This window comes from Schistocerca serialis, chromosome 1 (genome assembly GCF_023864345.2).
Source record: "Schistocerca serialis cubense isolate TAMUIC-IGC-003099 chromosome 1, iqSchSeri2.2, whole genome shotgun sequence".
Taxonomy (NCBI): domain Eukaryota; kingdom Metazoa; phylum Arthropoda; class Insecta; order Orthoptera; family Acrididae; genus Schistocerca; species Schistocerca serialis.
This window is the reverse complement of record NC_064638.1, coordinates 1249472892-1249494100: the sequence shown is the minus strand read 5'-3', so window position 1 is coordinate 1249494100 and position 21209 is coordinate 1249472892. Positions and strand designations below refer to the sequence as shown.

Genomic DNA, 21209 nt, shown 5'->3' with positions numbered 1-21209 from the left:
GGAGGGGAAAGCTGCCACCCTTCAGGCTGAATCAGAGAAAGCTAGGGAAGATCTGGACACAATGTGGAGGGAGAAAGTACAGAAACGTGGGAAGTGGCAACAGGCAATAGGAGGAACAGGTTTAGAGCTACATCTGATGGGTGAAAGTGCAAAATAAGTCTGACCTGTTGCATCAGTTAGAAACTCATGGGCCTCAAGCAGATGTAAGTGTAGACAGGGCACAACAAACTTTCAGTAGCAGATTGAAGAGTAAGAATGTAGCGGCAGTCAAAAAGAAAAAAGGCACATGGGCCAACTTTTGCAGGATGAACTAGGATCTGTGTTTTTTTTAATACCAGGTCACAAAGTTTTTAAACCTAGTGCTGGTCTGGAGCAGGAGACAGCAAAGACTTCACAAGGAAGACACTTTGTTTATGGTGGGTGGACCAAGTAATAGCAATGACAAAGATCTTGGTTACATTACATGAGTGTGATCTGGCAAAGACTTCATCAGTATTGAGACATACCAATGTTGGGTTTGTATCAGCTCTCGGGCACCATGACTGACCTTATTTGAGCTCTTCAGTCATGAGAATTAATGTAGAATTGGAAAGGCTGCTTGTGTCGGGTGTTGGGTCACATACTGGCATCGTTCCTGTCGATTTTCTTCATAGGTGGGATTATAGTAGGCATGGACTTTATCTCAACAGCAAAAGGTAAGGCTTAACTGGCTGAGATAATAGCAGGGGATGTAAGGGGGCAGAGGCACTGTCATGAGTGATAAAATACCATTGGCTACAGGGTTCAGAAAAGCACCTTTTTCAGGGTATGAAGGACAGAAAGACTTTAGTTTTAAGAGAGGTTAAGACTGAAACAAACTGTCAGTTTGAGGAAGAAGTCAAGCAACATAATTCTGGGATACTGTACAAACTGCTGTTGGTTAAAAATTTTCAGTAATCAGCAAAAATGTTTTTTTTTCCCATTAAATTTTAATTCAGTCAATGGGGGATGTCAGCTATCTTTATTGCAGCAAAATATTCAAGGACTAAAAAGAAAAATCAATGAACTATCTACACAGATGAATTAGTCATCAAATCCAGTTGACATAATTTGCCTCTCTGAAAATCATGTGACCACTGGTATAGATGTTTTAAGTGTTACAGGATTTACGGTAGCACCTCACTTTTGTAGAGCAGAAATGGAGGAAGGATGATATGCCACATTCATCAGGAATTGTCACAAATTTATGAACATAAATATTCATAAATTTTGCCTAGGGCAACACATGAAAGCATATGCAACAGAAATAGAATTTCATAATAATGGTTCATAATAATAAGTGTATAATGAGCACCTGCAGGTAATTGTAATCTGTTCGTAAATCACCTTGGAGCTCTACTGAACTATTTAACAACAAAAAACAAAGAAATAGTGCTTCCTGGTGACTTTAATGTTCAGTTTCTTAAAAACTCTCCCAGCAAGACTATTGGAGACAGTAACACTACCATTCAACTTATTTCCTACCATAAACTTCCCAACTAGGATAGCTATTTGCTCACAAACAGCCACTGTTACCATCTTTATAGAAAGGTATAATGAACAAAATTGTACACTCCTGGAAATTGAAATAAGAACACCGTGAATTCATTGTCCCAGGAAGGGGAAACTTTATTGACACATTCCTGGGGTCAGATACATCACATGATCACACTGACAGAACCACAGGCACATAGACACAGACAACAGAGCATGCACAATGTCGGCACTAGTACAGTGTATATCCACCTTTCGCAGCAATGCAGGCTGCTATTCTCCCATGGAGACGATCGTAGAGATGCTGGATGTAGTCCTGTGGAACGGCTTGCCATGCCATTTCCACCTGGCGCCTCAGTTGGACCAGTGTTCGTGCTGGACGTGCAGACCGCGTGAGACGACGCTTCATCCAGTCCCAAACATGCTCAATGGGGGACAGATCCGGAGATCTTGCTGGCCAGGGTAGTTGACTTACACCTTCTAGAGCACGTTGGGTGGCACGGGATACATGCGGACGTGCATTGTCCTGTTGGAACAGCAAGTTCCCTTGCCGGTCTAGGAATGGTAGAACGATGGGTTCGATGACGGTTTGGATGTACCGTGCACTATTCAGTGTCCCCTCAACGATCACCAGTGGTGTACGGCCAGTGTAGGAGATCGCTCCCCACACCGTGATGCCGGGTGTTGGCCCTGTGTGCCTCGGTCGTATGCAGTCCTGATTGTGGCGCTCACCTGCACGGCGCCAAACACGCATACGACCATCACTGGCACCAAGGCAGAAGCGACTCTCATCGCTGAAGACGACACGTCTCCATTCGTCCCTCCATTCACGCCTGTCGCGACACCACTGGAGGCGGGCTGCACGATGTTGGGACGTGAGCGGAAGACGGCCTAACGGTGTGCGGGACCCTAGCCCAGCTTCATGGAGATGGTTGCGAATGGTCCTCGCCGATACCCCAGGAGCAACAGTGTCCCTAATTTGCTGGGAAGTGGCGGTGCGGTCCCCTACGGCACTGCGTAGGATCCTACGGTCTTGGCGTGCATCCGTGCGTCGCTGCGGTCCGGTCCCAGGTCGACGGGCACGTGCACCTTCCGCCGACCACTGGCGACAACATCGATGTACTGTGGAGACCTCACGCCCCACGTGTTGAGCAATTCGACGGTACGTCCACCCGGCCTCCCGCATGCCCACTATACGCCCTCGCTCAAAGTCCGTCAACTGCACATACGGTTCACGTCCACGCTGTCGCGGCATGCTACCAGTGTTAAAGACTGCGATGGAGCTCCGTATGCCACGGCAAACTGGCTGACACTGACGGCGGCGGTGCACAAATGCTGCGCAGCTAGCGCCATTCGACGGCCAACACCGCGGTTCCTGGTGTGTCCGCTGTGCCGTGCGTGTGATCATTGCTTGTACAGCCCTCTCGCAGTGTCCGGAGCAAGTATGGTGGGTCTGACACACCGGTGTCAATGTGTTCTTTTTTCCATTTCCAGGAGTGTATAACAAAACAATTAGTCAGTGGCCTCTCATATCATGACATGCAGTTCCTTTTGTTACGTGCCAATACTGAACAGTATATATAATCTATTAAATCTGAATTCAAGAGGCCGCTCAGTAAGCCAAAAATTGATTATTTTATGACACACCTCAAAGGAATGCACTGGAGTGATGTATACAGCACTCACATCATGAATGAAAAATACAAGACTTTTATTAATGAAGTACTTATCTTATTTGAATGCTGTTTTCTCCAAAAACTAAGCCAGATTAGACTGAACATTCCAAAGAAACCATCGATTAGGGTCAAGGAATAAAAGTATCATGTAAAACGAAAAGGGAAATTTATCTGTCGGTAAGAAACAGATCTGATGTTGATGCTAATGCACATTACAAGACACACTGCAAAATATTAAAGTATGTAATATGGTCGTCAAAGCAAATACATTACAAGAAAAGGTTATTCACATCAGATAACAAAATAAAGACAATATGGGATATAGTGAAGGAGGAGACTCTTAGAACCAGACATGAAGAAGGGCAAATAGCATTACGAGTAAGTGATACATTGGTAACATGTATGCAGTGTTGCAAAACCTTTTAATAAGCATTTCAAATCTTTTACTGAAAAGATAGGATGCTCAAACCAGACAGTACACGTAACTTCACTGACGTAATATGACTCTCACTACCCAAGCAGAAGTAATGTCCATAATAAAATCTTTAAAATCAAAAAATTCTGAGTGGGTATGATAAAACATCAACAAAGTTAATTAAAGAGTATGCTTCAGCGTTTAGTAACATGCTAAGCTATCTGCATAACCAGTTGTTTATCAGTGGAACATTTCCTGAGTGGCTGAAATACTGAAACATGCTGAAGTTAAGCCTTTGCTTAAGAAAGGAGTAACGAAATACCATCCAGTTTCTCTTTTTCCAGCAGTCTAAAATAATTTACAAAAGGTAATTCACAGTCAGCTTCTCAATTATTTGACAACAAATAATATATTGCCTAAGTCTCAGTCTAAAGGGTTCCGATACTGAGAAGGCTACCTACACATACAGTGAAAACTTACCTAATTCATTTAACAATAAATTAGAGGCCACTGGTATAATTTCTGATCTGTCAAAGGCATCTGCCTGTGTAAATCACAGTATACTATAGTGTAACAAGAAATTTTGCAAAATGATTCAATTCCTGTACCTCTGGCAGGAAACAAAAGGTGTGATTAGAAAAGAGACTTGAATTATCTGTCACTCTTTATCCAACTGTAAACTAATTGTATGTGGCACCCCACATGGTTCTATCTTAGGGCCCCTTGCTTTTTCTTGTGTATATAAATGACCTTTCATCAGGAACTTTACCCAATGCCAAGTTTGTTATACTTGCAGATGACACAAACATAGCAATTAAAGTGTAGTCTCAGAAATATCAGTTAAAGTTTCATGGACATTAATAAATTGGTTTCTAGTCAATTCTTTGTCTCAAACATTGGAAAAAAAGGACACTGCATGCAATTCAGAACTCTTAACAAGCTTCTCAACAACATATGCCTAAAAGAAGATGGAAGTTGACAGTGTTAAATTCTTCCCCCTATGAATGGTGAGGAGGCTTGCGTGCCTCAGTGATATAGATAGCCGTACTATAGGTGCAACCGCAATGGATGGGTATCTATTGTTAGGCCAGACACACGTGTGGTCCCTGAAGAGGGGTAGCAGCCTTTTCAGTAGTTGCAGGGGCAACAAACAGTCTGGATGAATGACTGATCTGGCTTTGTGACATTAACCAAAATGGCCTTGCCGTGCTGTGAATGGCAGAAAGCAAGGGCAAATTACAGATGTAATTTTTTCCCAAGGGCATGCAGCTTTACTGTGTGGCTAAAGGATGATGGCATCCTCTTGGGTAAAATATTCTGGAGGTAAAATAGTCCACCATTTGGATCTCCAGGTGGGGACTACTCAGGACAACATCATTATCACGTGAAAGAAAATTGGCGTTCTACAGATCGGAGCATGGAATATCAGATCACTTCATCGGGCAGGTAGATTAGAAAATTTAAAAAGGGAAATGCACAGGTTAAAGTTAGATATAGTGGGAATTAATGAAGTCTGGTGGCAGGAGGAACAAAACTTCTGATCAGGTAAATACAGGCTTATAAATACAAAATCAAATAGAGGTAATGCAGGAGTAGGTTTGATAACAAATTTAAAAAAAAATTTAAAAATTAAAAAAAAAAAAATAGGAGCATGGGTAAGCTACTACAAACAGCACAGTGAATGCATTATTATAGCCCAGATAGACACGTACCACAGTAGTACAACTTTATATGCCAACTAGCTCCACAGATGACGAAGAGATTGAAGAAATGTATGATGAGATAAAAGAAATTATTCAGATAGTGATGGGAGACAAAAATTTAATAGTCATGGGTGACTGGAAGTCGATAGTAGGAAAAGGAAGAGAAGGGAAAGCAGTTGGTGAATATGGAATGGGGGTAAGAAATGAAAAAGGAAGCCGCCTGGTTTAATTTTGCACAGAGCATAATTTAATCATAGTTAACACTTGGTTCACGAATCATGAAAGAATGTTGTATACATGGAAGAGGCCTGGGCATACTGGAAGGTTTCAGAAAGATTATATAATGGTAAGGCAGAGATTTAGGAACCAGATTTTAAATTGTAAGACATTCCCAGGGGCAGATGTGGTCTCTGACCACAATGCATTGGTGATGAACTGTAGATTAAAACTGAAGAAATTGCAAAAAGGTGGGAATTTAAAGAGATGGGACCCGTATAAACTGAAAGAACCGGAGGTTTTAGAGAGTTGAGAGCATTAGGGAACAATTGACAAGTACGGGGGAAAGAAACACAGAAGAAGAAGAATGCGTAGCTTTGAGAGATGAAATAGTGAAGGCAGCACAGGATGAAGTAGGTAAAAAGACTAGGGCTAGTAGAAATCCTTAGGTAACAGAAGATATCTTGAATATAACTGATGAAAAGAGAAAATATAAAAATGCAGTAAATGAAGCAGGCAAAAGGGTAAACAATTATCTCAAAAATGAGACTGACAGGAAATGCAAAATGGCTAAGCATGGATGGCTAGAGGATACCTACAAAAAAAATTAGACACACCTTTAGAGAAAAGAGAACCACTTATATGAACATCACGAGCTCAGACAAAAAGCCAGTTCTCTGCAAAGATGGGAAAGCAGAAAGATGGAAGGAGTATAGAGAGGGCCTATACAAGGGCGATGTACTTGAGGGCAATATTATGGAAATGGAAGCGAATGTAGATGAAGATGAAACGGGAGATACGATACCGTGTGAAGAATTTGATAGAGGACTGAAATACCCAAGTCGAAATAAAGCCCCAGAAGTAGACAATATTCCATTAGAACCACTGATAGCCTTGGGAGAGCCAGCCCTGGCAAAACTCAAACCATTTGGTGAGCAAGATGTAGGACACAGGCTAAATACCCTCAGACTTCAAGAATATAGTAATTCCAATCCCAAAAAAAAGCAGGTGTTGACAGGTGTGAAAATTACTGAACTATCAGTTTAATAAGTGACGGCTCCAATATACTAACATGAATTGCTTGCAGACGGATGGAAAAACTGATAGAAGCCAACCACGGGGAAGATCAGTTTGAATTCCATAGAAATGTTGGAACACATGAGGCAATACTGACCCTACAACTTATCTTACAAGATAGATTAAGGAAAGGCAAACCTACGTTTCTAGCATTTGTAGACTTAGAGAAAGCTTTTGACAATGTTGACTGGAGTACTCTCTTTAAAATTCTGAAGGTGGCATGGGTCAAATACAGGGAGCAAAAGGCTATTTACAATTTGTAAGAAACCAGATGGCAGTTGTAAGAGTCAAGGGGCAAGAAAGGAAAGCGGTGTCAGGAAGTCTGTTCTGAAAGAATTTGTATGGAGTGTAGCTATGTATGGAAGTGAAACATGGACGATAAATAGTTTAGACAAGAAGAGAATAGAAGCTTTCGAAATGTGGTGCTACAGAAGAATGCTGAAGATTAGCTGGGTAGATCACGTAACTAATGAGGTGGTACTGAATAGAATTGGAGAGAAGAGGAATTTGTGGCACAACTTGACTACAAGAATGGACTGGTTGGTAGGACATGTTTTGAGACAACATGGTTCACCAATTTAGTATTGGAGGGCAGGGTGGAGGGTAAAAGTCATAGATGGAGACCAAGTGATGAATACTCTAAGCAGATTCTGAAGGATGTAGGTTGCAGTAGTTACTTGGAGATGATGAAGCTTGCAAAGGATAGAGTAGCACTGAGAGCAGCATCAAACCAGTCTCTAGACTCAAGACCACAACCACAACATCTTTATAATAAATTCAACTGGGAAGAGCACACCACAGAACTGCTGAAGCACCTAAACAGAACTCCACTGGCAATGCAAATGTTGTCAAATAAAAGATTTAGAGCAGTAATGTGAACATCCAATTGGGATCTGTGGAAGGTACATTACATTAGCATACTTGTTTTTCATTGTAAATGTTTATTCTTGTTATTCTGAACCATTCTACACCCTGGAGGACCACCTCACTATGGATCATTTGGTATAAGTAGTACAGGGTGATTAAAATTACGGTTAAACTTTCAAAACACTGTAGAAATAACACTACTGGTCAGAATGACGTCAAATTACAACAGAATATTATTGGAGAATGGGGAAAATGTATAGTAGAAGAAAAAAAATAGTACCCAGCTAATCTTTTTGTTATGCATGTCTGACCTATCAAGGGGAGTCCTACAGATCACCACCCAATAACACATGTCTAAAAGTCTGCAGCCAATACCGTCACACAGTCACCGAAGCCTTTGGTTGAGACCCTCGTCAGTTCCTTGCCAAAAGACCCTGATCAACTCTAGGAACAATGCTACAAATTGTGAGCTCTGCTTGCTTTCGTGCTCTATGCACTGATGCTCTATTGGTTAGTGGTTGTATTTCCTTTATTTTACTTATGACTCCAAGCAGGAATTTCCATTATTGTGGGCCACCTACTTTCAGACGACCATCCTCTTCATGGACTTCGTCCTAAAGGAGCCAATCCTTGGTGTGGTTACCCAAAAGCAAAAGAAAGTGGTCAAATCTACCATCATAAGCATTTTCTTCCTGAGCCTGCTATGAGTGAAATAAAACCAATTTTTAGAGACCTGAGTGACCCTGTTTTGCTTAGTAAAAGTCTTCATGGGAGCACTCAGAATAAAATGAAAGTTTCACCCATCGCATATGGGAAAGATTACCCAACAATGTTTTTGTAGGACTAAATACTTTAAACGTTAGTGTACTAGATGCAATGATATGTTTCAATGATGGAATGATACGAAGGTTGGAAGTCCTGAGAAATTTAGGCACAAAATGTGGCTCTAATATTGAAGATCAATTGCTTGCGTGTGACAGACAACGGGTGCATGAAGCTGGAATATTCGCTCTTCAAGTTACCAAAGAAGCAAAAAGTACTAAAAGGAAAGCCAAGAGGGAGCTTGAAGATGAAGAAATGCTGTAGGATGAAGACTATGCTTCAGGGATGTTCTGAGGCACAGTTTAATTGGACTCGTTGTATTTTTAAGAATTCAGGTACAAATATTTCCTAAACTTTATAAAGCAATACTCTAATTCTTTTTCTGTAACTTGCAATAGTCCATACTTATGTAGTACACCTAAGATTTATTGCAGAATCAACTAAATTATAGAAAAAATAACATTTTTATTAGGAAAAAATTATAAAAATTAAAATGTAAGATGTGATATTTTTTTATCCTTGTAATATACATCATAGGTGGAATAAAATAGGCCTAGTACCTCACCCATCATGTCATGTGTATCTGGTAAAAAATGTGGTCTCCTTCAAATGTATAACATTGGAAAAAAAAATTGCATCAATTTCTTTGTAATTTTTTTTAATAATCCTAAGCAGGTTCAAAAATATTCAAAATATTTGTAATTTGTTCAGAAAGTGTGCTGCATTACCTGACCAACAAAAAATCTGTAAAATGTATACATTATAAACAGTGCCTGAAAGAAATAGGTGTTGATTTTTATGTAATACTGAGCCAGAAAAGCACCCTGTATCCTTGAGATTCTTTGTATTGATCTCAGTCTGGCACCTGCTTTTCCTATTATTTGTTTTATGTGATCATTCCACTTTAGGTCCCTCTTAGACTGCTACTCCTTGTTTTATGATAGTTACTGTTTCCAGCCACTTGTCACCAACAGTGTAGTTTTACAGTAGTGGATCTCTTCGCCTAAATAAATTATATTTGAATGGAATCTACCTGCCTGAGTTTGTAATACAATTAGTGTCAATCTACACAATAAAATGCCTTGGACCAGTCACTGACAACATCAACTGATTGTATTTTAGATTAGATTAGAGACTAGATTAGGTTAATACTTGTTCCATAGATCATGAATAAGACACTTCGTAATGGTGTGGAACGTGTCAGGTTAATAAAAGATGTCTGTACAAGATATTACATTACACAAAATATTGCATGACACTAATGTTTAAGTTGTTGCTGATGAATTACATGTACCACTAAGGATATGCTTCACTGAGTTAGAACAACTGTACAAGATTATCTTTGAAATTCCATCAATACCACACAATCTTTCATTTCGGTGGGCTTTAAAAATTCTTATTAATTTAATTCATGAATGTTTGTGCTACTTCAGGCTTATTAATATTTTGTAGAATGATAAAACTTACAAGTGTCAGTGATGTCATCTAGAGCATCTTCAGGAGACTTTCCCTTGTATATTACTTCGTCATCTTGATTAAATGTACTTGCATCACATGTAGCCTGGCTGCTTTTGCTTGAAATACTTAGACTGTTTGTATCACTGTGATGCCTTTCTTCGTAAAGTTCATCATTTTCTTCACAGGAATTCGTCTGACTTCTAAAAACAAAAGGAAATTTTAATTTCTCTGTGATATATTTTTAAAAATGTAACGCATGGATTTTCATTGTGCATTGTCTCATTGTGAGCAACTTTTACATTTCATCATCGGTAATGGCATTCGTAATACTTATCATTATGATCATTAGACATGATAATATGATAAATAATTTTTGCAAGCCAATGAAGTATAAACTGAAATAAAAGTACAAGTTTTTGTAGAAACTTAAATATCTGATAATTTACTTTTGAGAGTTATACTACAGAGGTCAATTTTAGCAAACTGCATGCATTATTTCAAGCCACATAATTCAAAAGAAATTAAATGTTAACTTAAAGAAATACAGATGCAGATAAGTATCTCTTTCTTCACTCCTACTTCTTGCTTACTTCCCAAAGTCCATAAACCTAACCACCAAGGACACCCCACTGTAGCCGGTTACTGTGCTCCCACTGTGACAATCTCTGCACTTGCAGAACAACAGCTTCATCCTATTACCGGCAACCTGCCCCCCATCATAAAAGACAAGAATCATTTCCTCCAACGACTCACCATAGTGGCTGTTCTTTTACCAATCAACACCCTGCAATCGCCGTCAATGCAACCTCCTGTTACACGAACATCCCCAATGCCCATGGATTGCCACCATTGATCACTACTGTTCCCATTGCCCAACTGACTCCAAAACTGTAATCTCCTTCCCGGTCACCATTAAAAACTGTATCTTCACCCGCAATTTCTTCTCCTTTGAAGGCATCACCTACAAACAAATATACAGTAATAGGCACCTACATGGTATGATCCTATGCCAACTCATTCTTGGGCCATCTACAGGAATTCTTCCTAACCATCAGATTCCCAAACCCCTCACCTTGTAAAGTTTCACTGATTACATCTTCATGATCTAGACTGATGGTGGGGACAGCCTACCCACATTTCTCCAGAACCTTAACACCTTCACCTGGTCCAACAAGCTACCTTCCTCATGTTGACTTTTATCCCAAAACTGGCTACGTCAGTACCTCAATGCATGTCAATCCAACCAATACCCCACTCTGACAGCTGTCACTCGTTCCATATCAAGTAGTCCTTCCACACAGCCTAACCACCCACCGTTGTCACATCTGTAGTGACTAGCAGTCCCTCTCCAAATATGCCAAAGGTCTCATTGAGACCTTCACAGACTGAAATTACCCTTCCAATCTTGCCCAGAAACAGATTTGCAATACCTTATCTCTCCAGTTACCCACCACCTTTCAAAATTTTACCATGCAGCCACAGATGAACATTGCCCTTGTGACCCAGTACCATCTAGAATTGGAGCTAATGAATCACATTCTCCACCAGGAGTTTGACTACCTCTTGTCCACAATCGCTGTCCCAAGCCCTTGCCTCATAACTCATATCCCTGTAACAGACTAAGACGCAAGACGTGTCCCCCCTCCCCACTACCACTTACTACAACCCCGTCACAGGCATCTCCCATCCCATCAAAGGCTGGGCTACCTGTGAAATCAGTCGTGTAAGCTATAAACTAATTTGCAACTATTGCGCTGTTTTCTATGTGTGAATGACAATTAACAAGCTGTCTGTTTGCATGATGGCCACTGCCAAATTGTGTCAAACACCACCCAATACTCATTAAGATTTTCAGCTTCATGACTACACACCGGCATGTTACCGAGGTGGAGCTTGGTGGGCTTATAAACTCAATCGGCAATCAAAATTTCTCTGAAACAAACGAGCACAATCTATGCTTGACAAATATCAAATAAAGCAGCACACTGCCAAAAATACGACAAACATGTGAAGCTTGATCATCTATGGGGGTCTTTATGATTTTGGGCACACCACAATGCAACAGCATGGGGACTACTGGCTAATACAGGTGAAATAAATCAGTAACCTATCTATGATATCTCATAGCTTCATAGGTAAAACCACCTCCTACTGTGTATGGTTGGTTACCATCATCCAGTTGCCTTCAACTTATGCTAAGCTCTTCACTCATGATGTAGACCATTATCATTTTATGTTTTCAACACTACTGACCTTTCTTTCTCCTTATAGTTCTCTGCTCTTTAACAATTAACCAACTTTTTTATTATTTTTCCCATTGTGTTGTATTCCAGTAGCTTTATTCTCTCTTCTTATTTAACCCTCTCTGCTCGCCATTGTCTTTAATGAATTTCCTCATCTCTGCTTGCTTTACTCTGACCTGTTTACGCTGTCTTTTACTTCTAATCTATAGTCCTTATATCTATAGAGTGTGTGTGTGTGTGTGTGTGTGTGTGTGTGTGTGTGGGGAGCAGCGGCACATGCACATACTGGTGTTGAGAACTGAAAGAACAGTGAAACACAACTAATGGATAAGCCAAACAAAACTGAATTGTTTTTTACAAGACAGGCCTTTTATTCAGAGGATGGAGACTCTACTCATCATCCAGTCATCCTAAATTAGGTTTTTTGTGGTTTCCCTATTATTTCAGGAAAATGTCTGTTTAGTTCCTACTATAAGGCCATGGCTGACTACCTTCCTCATCTAGCCAGACTCAACCTGTCAGTGAATGAATACCCCATGTCAAATACCAAACAGTCTTGCAAAAGTGATCCATGGATGAATAAAACTACTATAACTTTTCATTATATGTTCTGGGATGTCACTTGGTTGCATGTATGTATCAATTTCCTTAGTAGCCCCTCAAACATTTTTCCTTCCATTCTTTTCCTTCTTTACAGCTAATGGAATGCCTAGTTTTGAAAGCTTTCTGGTTTTGTCATGAAGGTGTAACAGACTCTAGGTGTGCAGTCACCTTGTGGTGTTACAAGTAGACAGTTTTGAACCTCAACAAGATAAACAAACACAAAAATGTATTGTTAAGTTCCAAACTTTTATACATCCTAAGAGACAATTTTTTTCTTGTCAATTCAAATGCCTTCTGCATAAACTCTGAACATTAACTATACTTGACTTATGCTGCCTTATCTTTCTTGGAGAAAATATTATCTACCTGTTTGTACTCCTCTACCCTCACTGTATCCTTTGCTTAGTAATGTTCCTCCAATTCCCTCAATCCAAATTATTTCCAACTCAGTATTTGCATATCCTAATCTTTTCTCATTCCACCATCCTCTGAATGGAATGTAGACAGATACTGAGTAAAATTCTGGCATTTCTCACAATGTTAAGTTACTTGTACTTTCCAAGGTGTGTATGTGGAGGGAAAAAAAAAAAAAAAAAAGTTAACTGAGAGTATACTTTCCCACGGAACTATAAAACTTATCAAACCCTTGAAAGTTAACGTTTTATACACCGGCATAGAACTTCCCGACACTAAAAAAATAAACGCATTTTTGAGAGATCTTTGACGTGCAGCAACATGTATATTTTCATATTACGATACACTACATATTTTCGTACTAGGAAAGCATAAACTGAAACTCCACCAAACACAGCACGTTAGTTTCCGAAGCACTGAAATCGAGACTGTGATGCCCTTCTGTAAGCCAGTCATGGCTTATCTCACCAGCCAATGACAGCAGATATCCAGAGCATAGGACAAGCAATGTAGTCAACCAATAACAACATCACTGCTAAGTAGCATGAAAACACAATTAGGAAAAGTTAATGGTTTAAATTAATATACATTGTAGCTACAAGAAAATCTAAGCTTTCACATACAATATTTGTCTTTTTTGCGTGTGTTACATTCTAAGAGCTTCCCCACGAACCATGGACCTTGCCGTTGGTGGGGAGGCTTGCGTGCCTCAGCGATACAGATAGCCATACTGTAGGTGCAACCACAGAGGGGTATCTGTTGAGAGGCCAGACAAATGTGTGGTTCCTGAAGAGGGCAGCAGCCTTTTCAATAGTTGCAGGGGGCAACAGTCTGGATGATTGACTGATCTCACTTTGTAACACTAACCAAAGCGGCTTTGCTGTGGTGGTACTGCGAACGGCTGAAAGCAAGGGGAAACGACAGCACTAATTTTTCACTACGGCAGCTTTACTGTATGGTTAAATGATGACTGCGTCCTCTTAGGTAAAATATTCTGGAGGTAAAATAGTCCCCCATTCGGATCTCCGGGCGGTGACTACTCAGGACGACGCTGTTATCAGGAAAAAGAAAGCGGGTGTTCTAAGGATCGGAGCGTGGAATATCAGATCCCTTAACCAGGCAGGTAGGTTAGAAAACTTAAAAAGGGAAATGGATAGGTTAAAGTTAGATATAGTGGGAATTAGTGAAGTTCGGTGGCAGGAGGAACAAGACTTCTGGTCAGGTGAATACAGGGTTATAAACACAAAATCAAATAGGGGTAATGCAGGAGTAGGTTTAATAATGAATAGGAAAATAGGAATGTGGGTAAGCTACTACAAACAGCATAGTGAACGCATTATTGTGGCCAAGATAGATATGACCGCAGATGACAAAGAGATTGATGAAATGTATGATGAGATAAAAGAAATTATTCAGATAGTGAAGGGAGACGAACATTTAATTGTCATGGGTGACTGGAACTCGATAGTAGGAAAAGGAAGAGTAGGAAACGTAGTAGGCGAATATGGAATGGGATTAAGGAATGAAAGAGGAAGCCGCCCGGTAGATTTTTGCACAGAGTATAATTTAATAATAGCTAACACTTTGTTCAAGAATCATAAAAGAAAGTTGAATAAATGGAAGAAGCCTGGAGATAGTGGAAGGTCTCAGATAGATTATATAATGGTAAGACAGATTCAGGGGCCAGGTTTTAAATTGTAAGACATTTCCAGGGGCAGATGTGGTCTCTGACCAAAATCTATTGGTTATGAACTGTAGATTAAAACTGAAGAAACTGCAAAAAGGTGGGAATTTAAGGAGATGGAACCTGGATAAACTGAAAGAACCAGAGGTTGTAGAGAGGTTCAGGGAGAGCATTAGGGAATGATTGACAAGAATGGGGGAAAGAAATACAGTATAAGAAGAATGGGTAGCTTTGCGAGATGAAATAGTGAAGGCAGCAGAGGATCAAGTAGGTAAAAAGACGAGGGCCAGTAGAAATCCTTGGGTAACAGAAGAGATATTGAATTTAATGAAAGGAGAAAATATAAAAATGCAGTAAATGAAGCAGGCAAAAAGGAATACAAACGTCTCAAAAATGACATCGACAGGAAGTGAAAAATGGCTAAGCTGGGATGGCTAGAGGAGAAATGTAAGGATGTAGATGCGCATATCACTAGGGGTAAGATAGATACTACGTACAGGAAAATTAAGGGGACCTTTGGAGAAAAGAGAACCACTTGTATCAATATCAAGAACTCAAATGGAAATCCAGTTCTAAGCAAAGAAGGGAAAGCATAAAGGTGGAAGGAGTGCATAGAGGGCCTATACAAGGGAGGAGGAGGAGATTAGTGTTTAACGTCCCGTCGACAACGAGGTCATTAGAGACGGAGCGCAAGCTCGGGTGAGAGAAGGATGGGGAAGGAAATCGGCCGTGCCCTTTCAAAGGAACCATCCCGGCATTTGCCTGAAGCGATTTAGGGAAATCACGGAAAACCGTCTATACAAGGGCGATGTTCTTGAGGACAATATTAAAGAAATGGAAGAGAATGTAGATGAAGATGAAATGGGAGATATAATACTGCGTGAAAAGTTTGACAAAGCACTGAAAGACCTAAGTCGAAACAAGGCCCCAGGAGTAGACAACTTTCCATTAGAACTACTGACAGCCGTGGGAGAGCCAGGCCTAACAAAACTCTACCACATAGTGAGCAAGACGTATGAGACAGGTGAAATACCCTCAGACTTCCAAAAGAATATAATAATTCCAATCCCAAAGAAAGCAGGTGTTGACAGGTGTGAAAATTACCGAAATATCAGTTTAATAAGCAATGGCTGCAAAATACTAACATTAACTCTTTACAGACGAATGGAAAAACTGGTAGAAGCCAATCTCGGGGAAGATCAGTTTGGATTCCGTAGAAATGTTGGAACACATGAGGCAATGCTGACCCTACGAGTTATCTTAGAAAATAGATTAAGGAAAGGCAAACCTACATTTCTAGCATTTGTAGACTTAGAGAAAGCTTTTGACAATGTTGACTGGAATACTCTCTTTCAAATTCTGAAGGTGGCAGGGGTAAAATACAGGGAGCAAAAGGCTATTTACAATTTGTACACAAACCAGATGGCCGTTATAAGTGTCGAGGGGCGTGAAAGGGAAGCAGTGGTTGGGAAGGGAATGAGACAGGGTTGTAGCCTATCCATGATGTTATTCAATCTGTATACTGAGCAAGCAGTAAAGGAAACAAAAGAAAAATTCGGAGTAGGAATTAAAATCCATGGAGAAGAAATAAAAACTTTGATGTTTGCCGATGACATCGTAATTCTGTCAGAGACAGCAAAGGACCTGGAGGAGCAGCTGAACGGAATGGACAGTGTCTTGAAACGAGGATATAAGATGAACATCAACAGAAGCAAAACGAGGATAATGGAATGTAGTCGGGTGATGCTGCGGGAAGTAAATTAGGAAATGAGAGGCTTAAAGTAGTAAATGAGTTTTGCTATTTGGGGAGCAAAATAACTGATTATGGTTGAAGTAGAGAGGATATAATATGTAGACTGTCAATGGCAAGGAAAGCGTTTCTGAAGAAGAGAAATTTGTTAACATTGAGTATTGATTTAAGTGTCAGGAAGTCGTTTCTGAAAGTATTTGTATGGAGTGTAGCCATGTATGGAAGCGAAATGTGGACCATAAATGGTTTAGACAATAAGAGAATAGAAGCTTTCAAAATTTGGTGCTACAGAAGAATGCTGAAGATTAGATGGGTAGATCACATAACTAATGAGGAGGTATTGAATAGAATTGGAGAGAAGAGAAATTTGTAGCACAGCTTGACTAGGAGAAGGGATCGGTTGGTGGGGCATATTTTGAGGCATCAAGGGGGCAGCAATTTAGTATTGGAGGGCAGTGTGGAGGGTAAAAATCATAGAGGAAGACCAAGAGATGAATACACTAAACAGATTCAGAAGGATGTAGGTTGCAGTAGGTACTGGGAGATGATGAAGCTTGCACAGGATAGAGTAGCATGGAAAGCTGCATCAAACCAGTCTCAGGACTGTAGACCATAACAACAACACACTCTAAGATCCATCACACAAATTTCCCAGTAAAATTTAAAATGATGACATAAATGACTGGTCTTCTGGGTTCGAAATTCTTGTAAGTGGCTGGTACTCACAATGTTGAGTTTTAAATGAGACTCAAATGCTCTGTGATTTAAGGACTTCATCACACATTCTCACACGTAATATAATTCATCTTGAGTAAAAGGAAATTTACTTTGTAAGTAACGCTTCTCAAACCATCATCTGCAATATTTTCCCAATACCTGTTAGAAATAGTTTCGTTTCAGCATTTGTCAAAGAGCACCAGAAAACAGGCGTTACTGCACGAGGGCAGCTGCGATGGCGTAGGAAGCCCATATGTTCGTACTTACATAACGTCATAAAGGAAGCAGGGCATCAGAGGATATTCCAAGAACATCGAACTTCTGCAAACCACACTAATAATTTGGCTTGAAGTGCACATTCGTATATACAGATTCACAATGAAGTAGGCTCCAACCTGATATTATGCTTTCCTGTGTGGTTTTTGGAATGGAAATTTTCTTGGAGAACTAGTACTGTTCTATCACATGTTTGTTTCTTTATTATGGAATAGTGTGACACGTATCAGAAGTTGAAAACGCGCACATGAAATTGGCGAACAGTTTGAACTAGCCTATACCGTGGAACAAAATGCATCGTTTCAAATAAATTGACTGCTTCAGTGGAAAAAATTGATGAAAGCCAAATTTTTTTTAGCAAACCAACAAAAATAACTTCATTACTCTGCAAGGCTATTAATGCTTGACCACCAAAAACGTGGAAATAAAATAAAACCAGAAAACATACTAATAATATATTTCAGCTTTCCATAGAATGTATTTTAATTCACTTGATAGCTCCCGGCCTCAGAACCATGAATGAAGAGGAAACAGCAAAATCACTAAACGTAAACACAGGTCACGTGGAGATTAGCGCTCCCCACTACAACTCAGACTGCCCTGCACATGGGCAAATCTGGCAGCTTGGGCATGTCAGATAAATTTTTCCAGTTAGCATCTGGCTTCGAGTAGGCAGAAGTGGGAGAAGGTATTGCTCATATATATCTGAACAGTAAATGCGCACGAGCCTGCTGGCAACCGCTCAAACGAACCTAAACGATTGTGATGTCACGCTCATCGGGAGCAGTTTGTTGTTAAGAAGTATTGCATAGTTTTCGTCCTAACGCCTTTGACACATTTTACTGTTGGCAGACACAGGTGCTTGCATAGCGTTTTGTTGTAAATGGCGTATCTCCTTTACAATTGAAGTTTTATACTTTTTTTCTCTTGTTTTCGTTTTATTGCCCCAGTATTATTCTTCAGTATGTGATACAGTAATATTCTTTGTTAGATTATCAGATCTTACCAGTCAAAATTACAAATATTAAACTGAAAACTAAAATAAAGAAGAATTCGCGGAATTCTGAAAATTCCCAGGTTCTTCCTGGTTTTCTCCTGGATGAAAATATTCCCGGGTTTTTCCTGGATTTCCCGACTATTCCAGAGTGTATACACCCTGTTTCAATACATCATAACACTGTCAAACATTTCCCTCTCTTTTAAAAAGTCACTGTGAGTATGAATGCCTAAGTTACTATCTACTCATATTCCACATAATATTTGCTCTGCATGGTCACATTAACCAGCTTGTTCCATTCATGTAAAATATGATTCCACAGAGCCCTACTGTTTCAACATATTTTGAACAGCTTCATTGGTTCATTTCCAGCACATATTTTGAAGAATTTAGTAATTCCAACAATGCTGATCCAGTTTAACAAATAATCAGTGTACTTACAATTGCAGCACAAAGTATTAATATTTGTGCTAAACTTACGTAGTGCTTACAGTTTCTGGGGTTAAATCGGCCTGCATTTCCATTTCCACATCACAGGGCTCTTCTTGGTGAGAACTGTCAATCTATTTAAAAGGGAAAAAAATACTTTATGCAATGTCTGAATAAATGATGCAGATTTACATGTGTAAATTTACAAATTAATATTTCTTTTGCAATGCTCTACATATGGTTACAGACTTTCTAACATGTCTCATCACAATTTCACTTTCAATATACATACCACAGAAAATTCGTAACACAATTATAATTGTTTCACAATACATACATCAGTAACTTAGAATCAACAGGCCAAAACTAAGCAACTAAACAAAAACTCTTCAGCATTTGGAATGTAACTAGGTGTATGAGGACGGCCCACTACTCTTCAAACAGAAGAGACTTTTAGCACCATGATATATCGAAAATGATCTTTTTTATGGGCCTTTCTCCTCCTTAGTATCTGTTCTATTTCAAGAATAGGTTTTTCCTCCTAAAAGCAAAATATAAAGAAGAATGTAATTTGTGATAAAAGGTGAAGCAGAATAGGTGAAAACCCACAACTTAGTGTCATAGGACGCAGGTGGCATTTATGATTACGTTGCTTTCTACAGCATGAGCTTTATCTTTCCCTTCATGATTAACTTACTTAAAACTGGGAATAGCCACAATTTTCTAGGTATCTCATGATATATATCTAAAGCTATGGTGCATTTTTCTGGCAGTAGCAGATCATCAAAACATTCTATGACAATATTGTGAAAAGGGGAGATTGCTGCACACCACACAGCAGAGATGCCAAGTTGCAGACAGCTGCAACAAAAATATTAGTAAACGATTAAGCTTTCAGCCCAAAGGCCTTCTTCTGCATTAGACAAAATATCTCACTTATATCCCCTAACACGAAGTTCAGGGTTTTCACCTTTTCTGCTTCATCATCTACCATAAATTACACTCTTCTCCTTTCTCTCTTGCATTTTGGATGGCAGACATACTGTTGATATTTGTCAAATTTCATTTGTTTGTGATAGGGTCGTCCACAAAGTAATTTCCGTTTCTATTTCCATCTGCAGCAGCGCTACGATTGCAGTTCTGAGCATGCGTGGCAGTTACTCTGACTCAAGGAAAAGACATGTACACCATTTTCAGATCACTGCTGCTGATGTGCGTTTTGTAGTGCTTCTTTATACTGTCAGCCATAATTGAGAATGCTCCCGCGTGTGAAATCAAATCTGTGATTTAGTTTCAAAATGCAAAGAAAGTTAAACCAAAGGAAATTCATCGGCAAATCTGCGAGGTTTATGGACAAAATGCTATGTGTGATTCAATGGTTAGAAGATAGGTCAGACTGTTCAACGAAGGACATGATCAAGTGCATGACGAAGAACGAAGTGAATGCCTGTCTGTTGTTACTGATGAACTGGTTCACACAACTGAAGAGAAGATTATGCACAACTGTAAGTTTACACTTAGTGCCCTTGCTATGGAAGTTCCGCAAATCTGTCCCTGGTGGTCAACACTTCAACGATGATGACGAGCTGAAAGAACATGTTACCACATGGTTCTATGAAGAAGGCACACAAAAACTTGTGTCATGCTATGACAAGTGTCTATAAAATTTCAGAAGCTATGTAGAAAAGTAGTTTAACAGTTGCAGATTTTTGTACAATAAATATTTTATCTGTATCTGTACACTTTTTTTTTATATAGCCGAAAGGAACTTACTTTGTGGACGGCCCTCTATATATATTTTCCAACCATCTTTCACCCACCTGTCCCCTTCCCTGTTCCCACTCCATCACTAAACAGCCTTTTATTCCACCAACACATTCAGTCTTTTTACTTCTTTTCTGGTTTCTGGTACCCCAGCAGGTTTAATGTTTATTGCTACCCCGAGGAAGCTATCACTGAACCATTGACTTCAGTGCCACATCATTTCTATTAAAAATAATTTTTCGGAATGTAATTTAATTTATCTCATTCGTTTTGTTTGTCGTCTGATACTGATTCAGAGGCATTTTCCTTTAGCCTTCATGAGTGCCGTGTACTGCTGGGTCACTTCTGAATTACTTTTGTTGCCTAAAAGCTTTATTCCACAGCTCTGAAGCCACTGGAGAAGTCTAAACTGAGAGTATGAAGACTTGCAGCAATTGTAGGATCTGATTTAATAGTCTTCAATGTAACTGAACCTTTAGATCTAGTTCCTACATTACTACTGAAAAATGCAGCTAGGAACTGTGGTCTCTCTGTTTCTGCCAAATGATGAATCAGACTAGTTTCACGATTATTCTCTCTTTTACAC

The 21209-nt window shown here is 39.6% G+C and overlaps 1 protein-coding gene across 1 annotated transcript in view; it reads right to left on the bottom strand.

Moving 5' to 3' along the window:
* The window catches only part of LOC126419386 (zinc finger protein 37-like), a 152137-nt gene that overhangs the window by 22624 nt on the left and 108304 nt on the right, over positions 1–21209 (bottom strand). The window contains exons 10-11 of the mRNA XM_050086577.1: positions 18911–18993; positions 9756–9946 (exon numbers count right to left, since the gene is read on the bottom strand). Of these exons, the coding sequence (XP_049942534.1) occupies positions 9756–9946; positions 18911–18993 (274 nt within the window). The remainder of the gene's footprint in view (positions 1–9755; positions 9947–18910; positions 18994–21209) is intronic.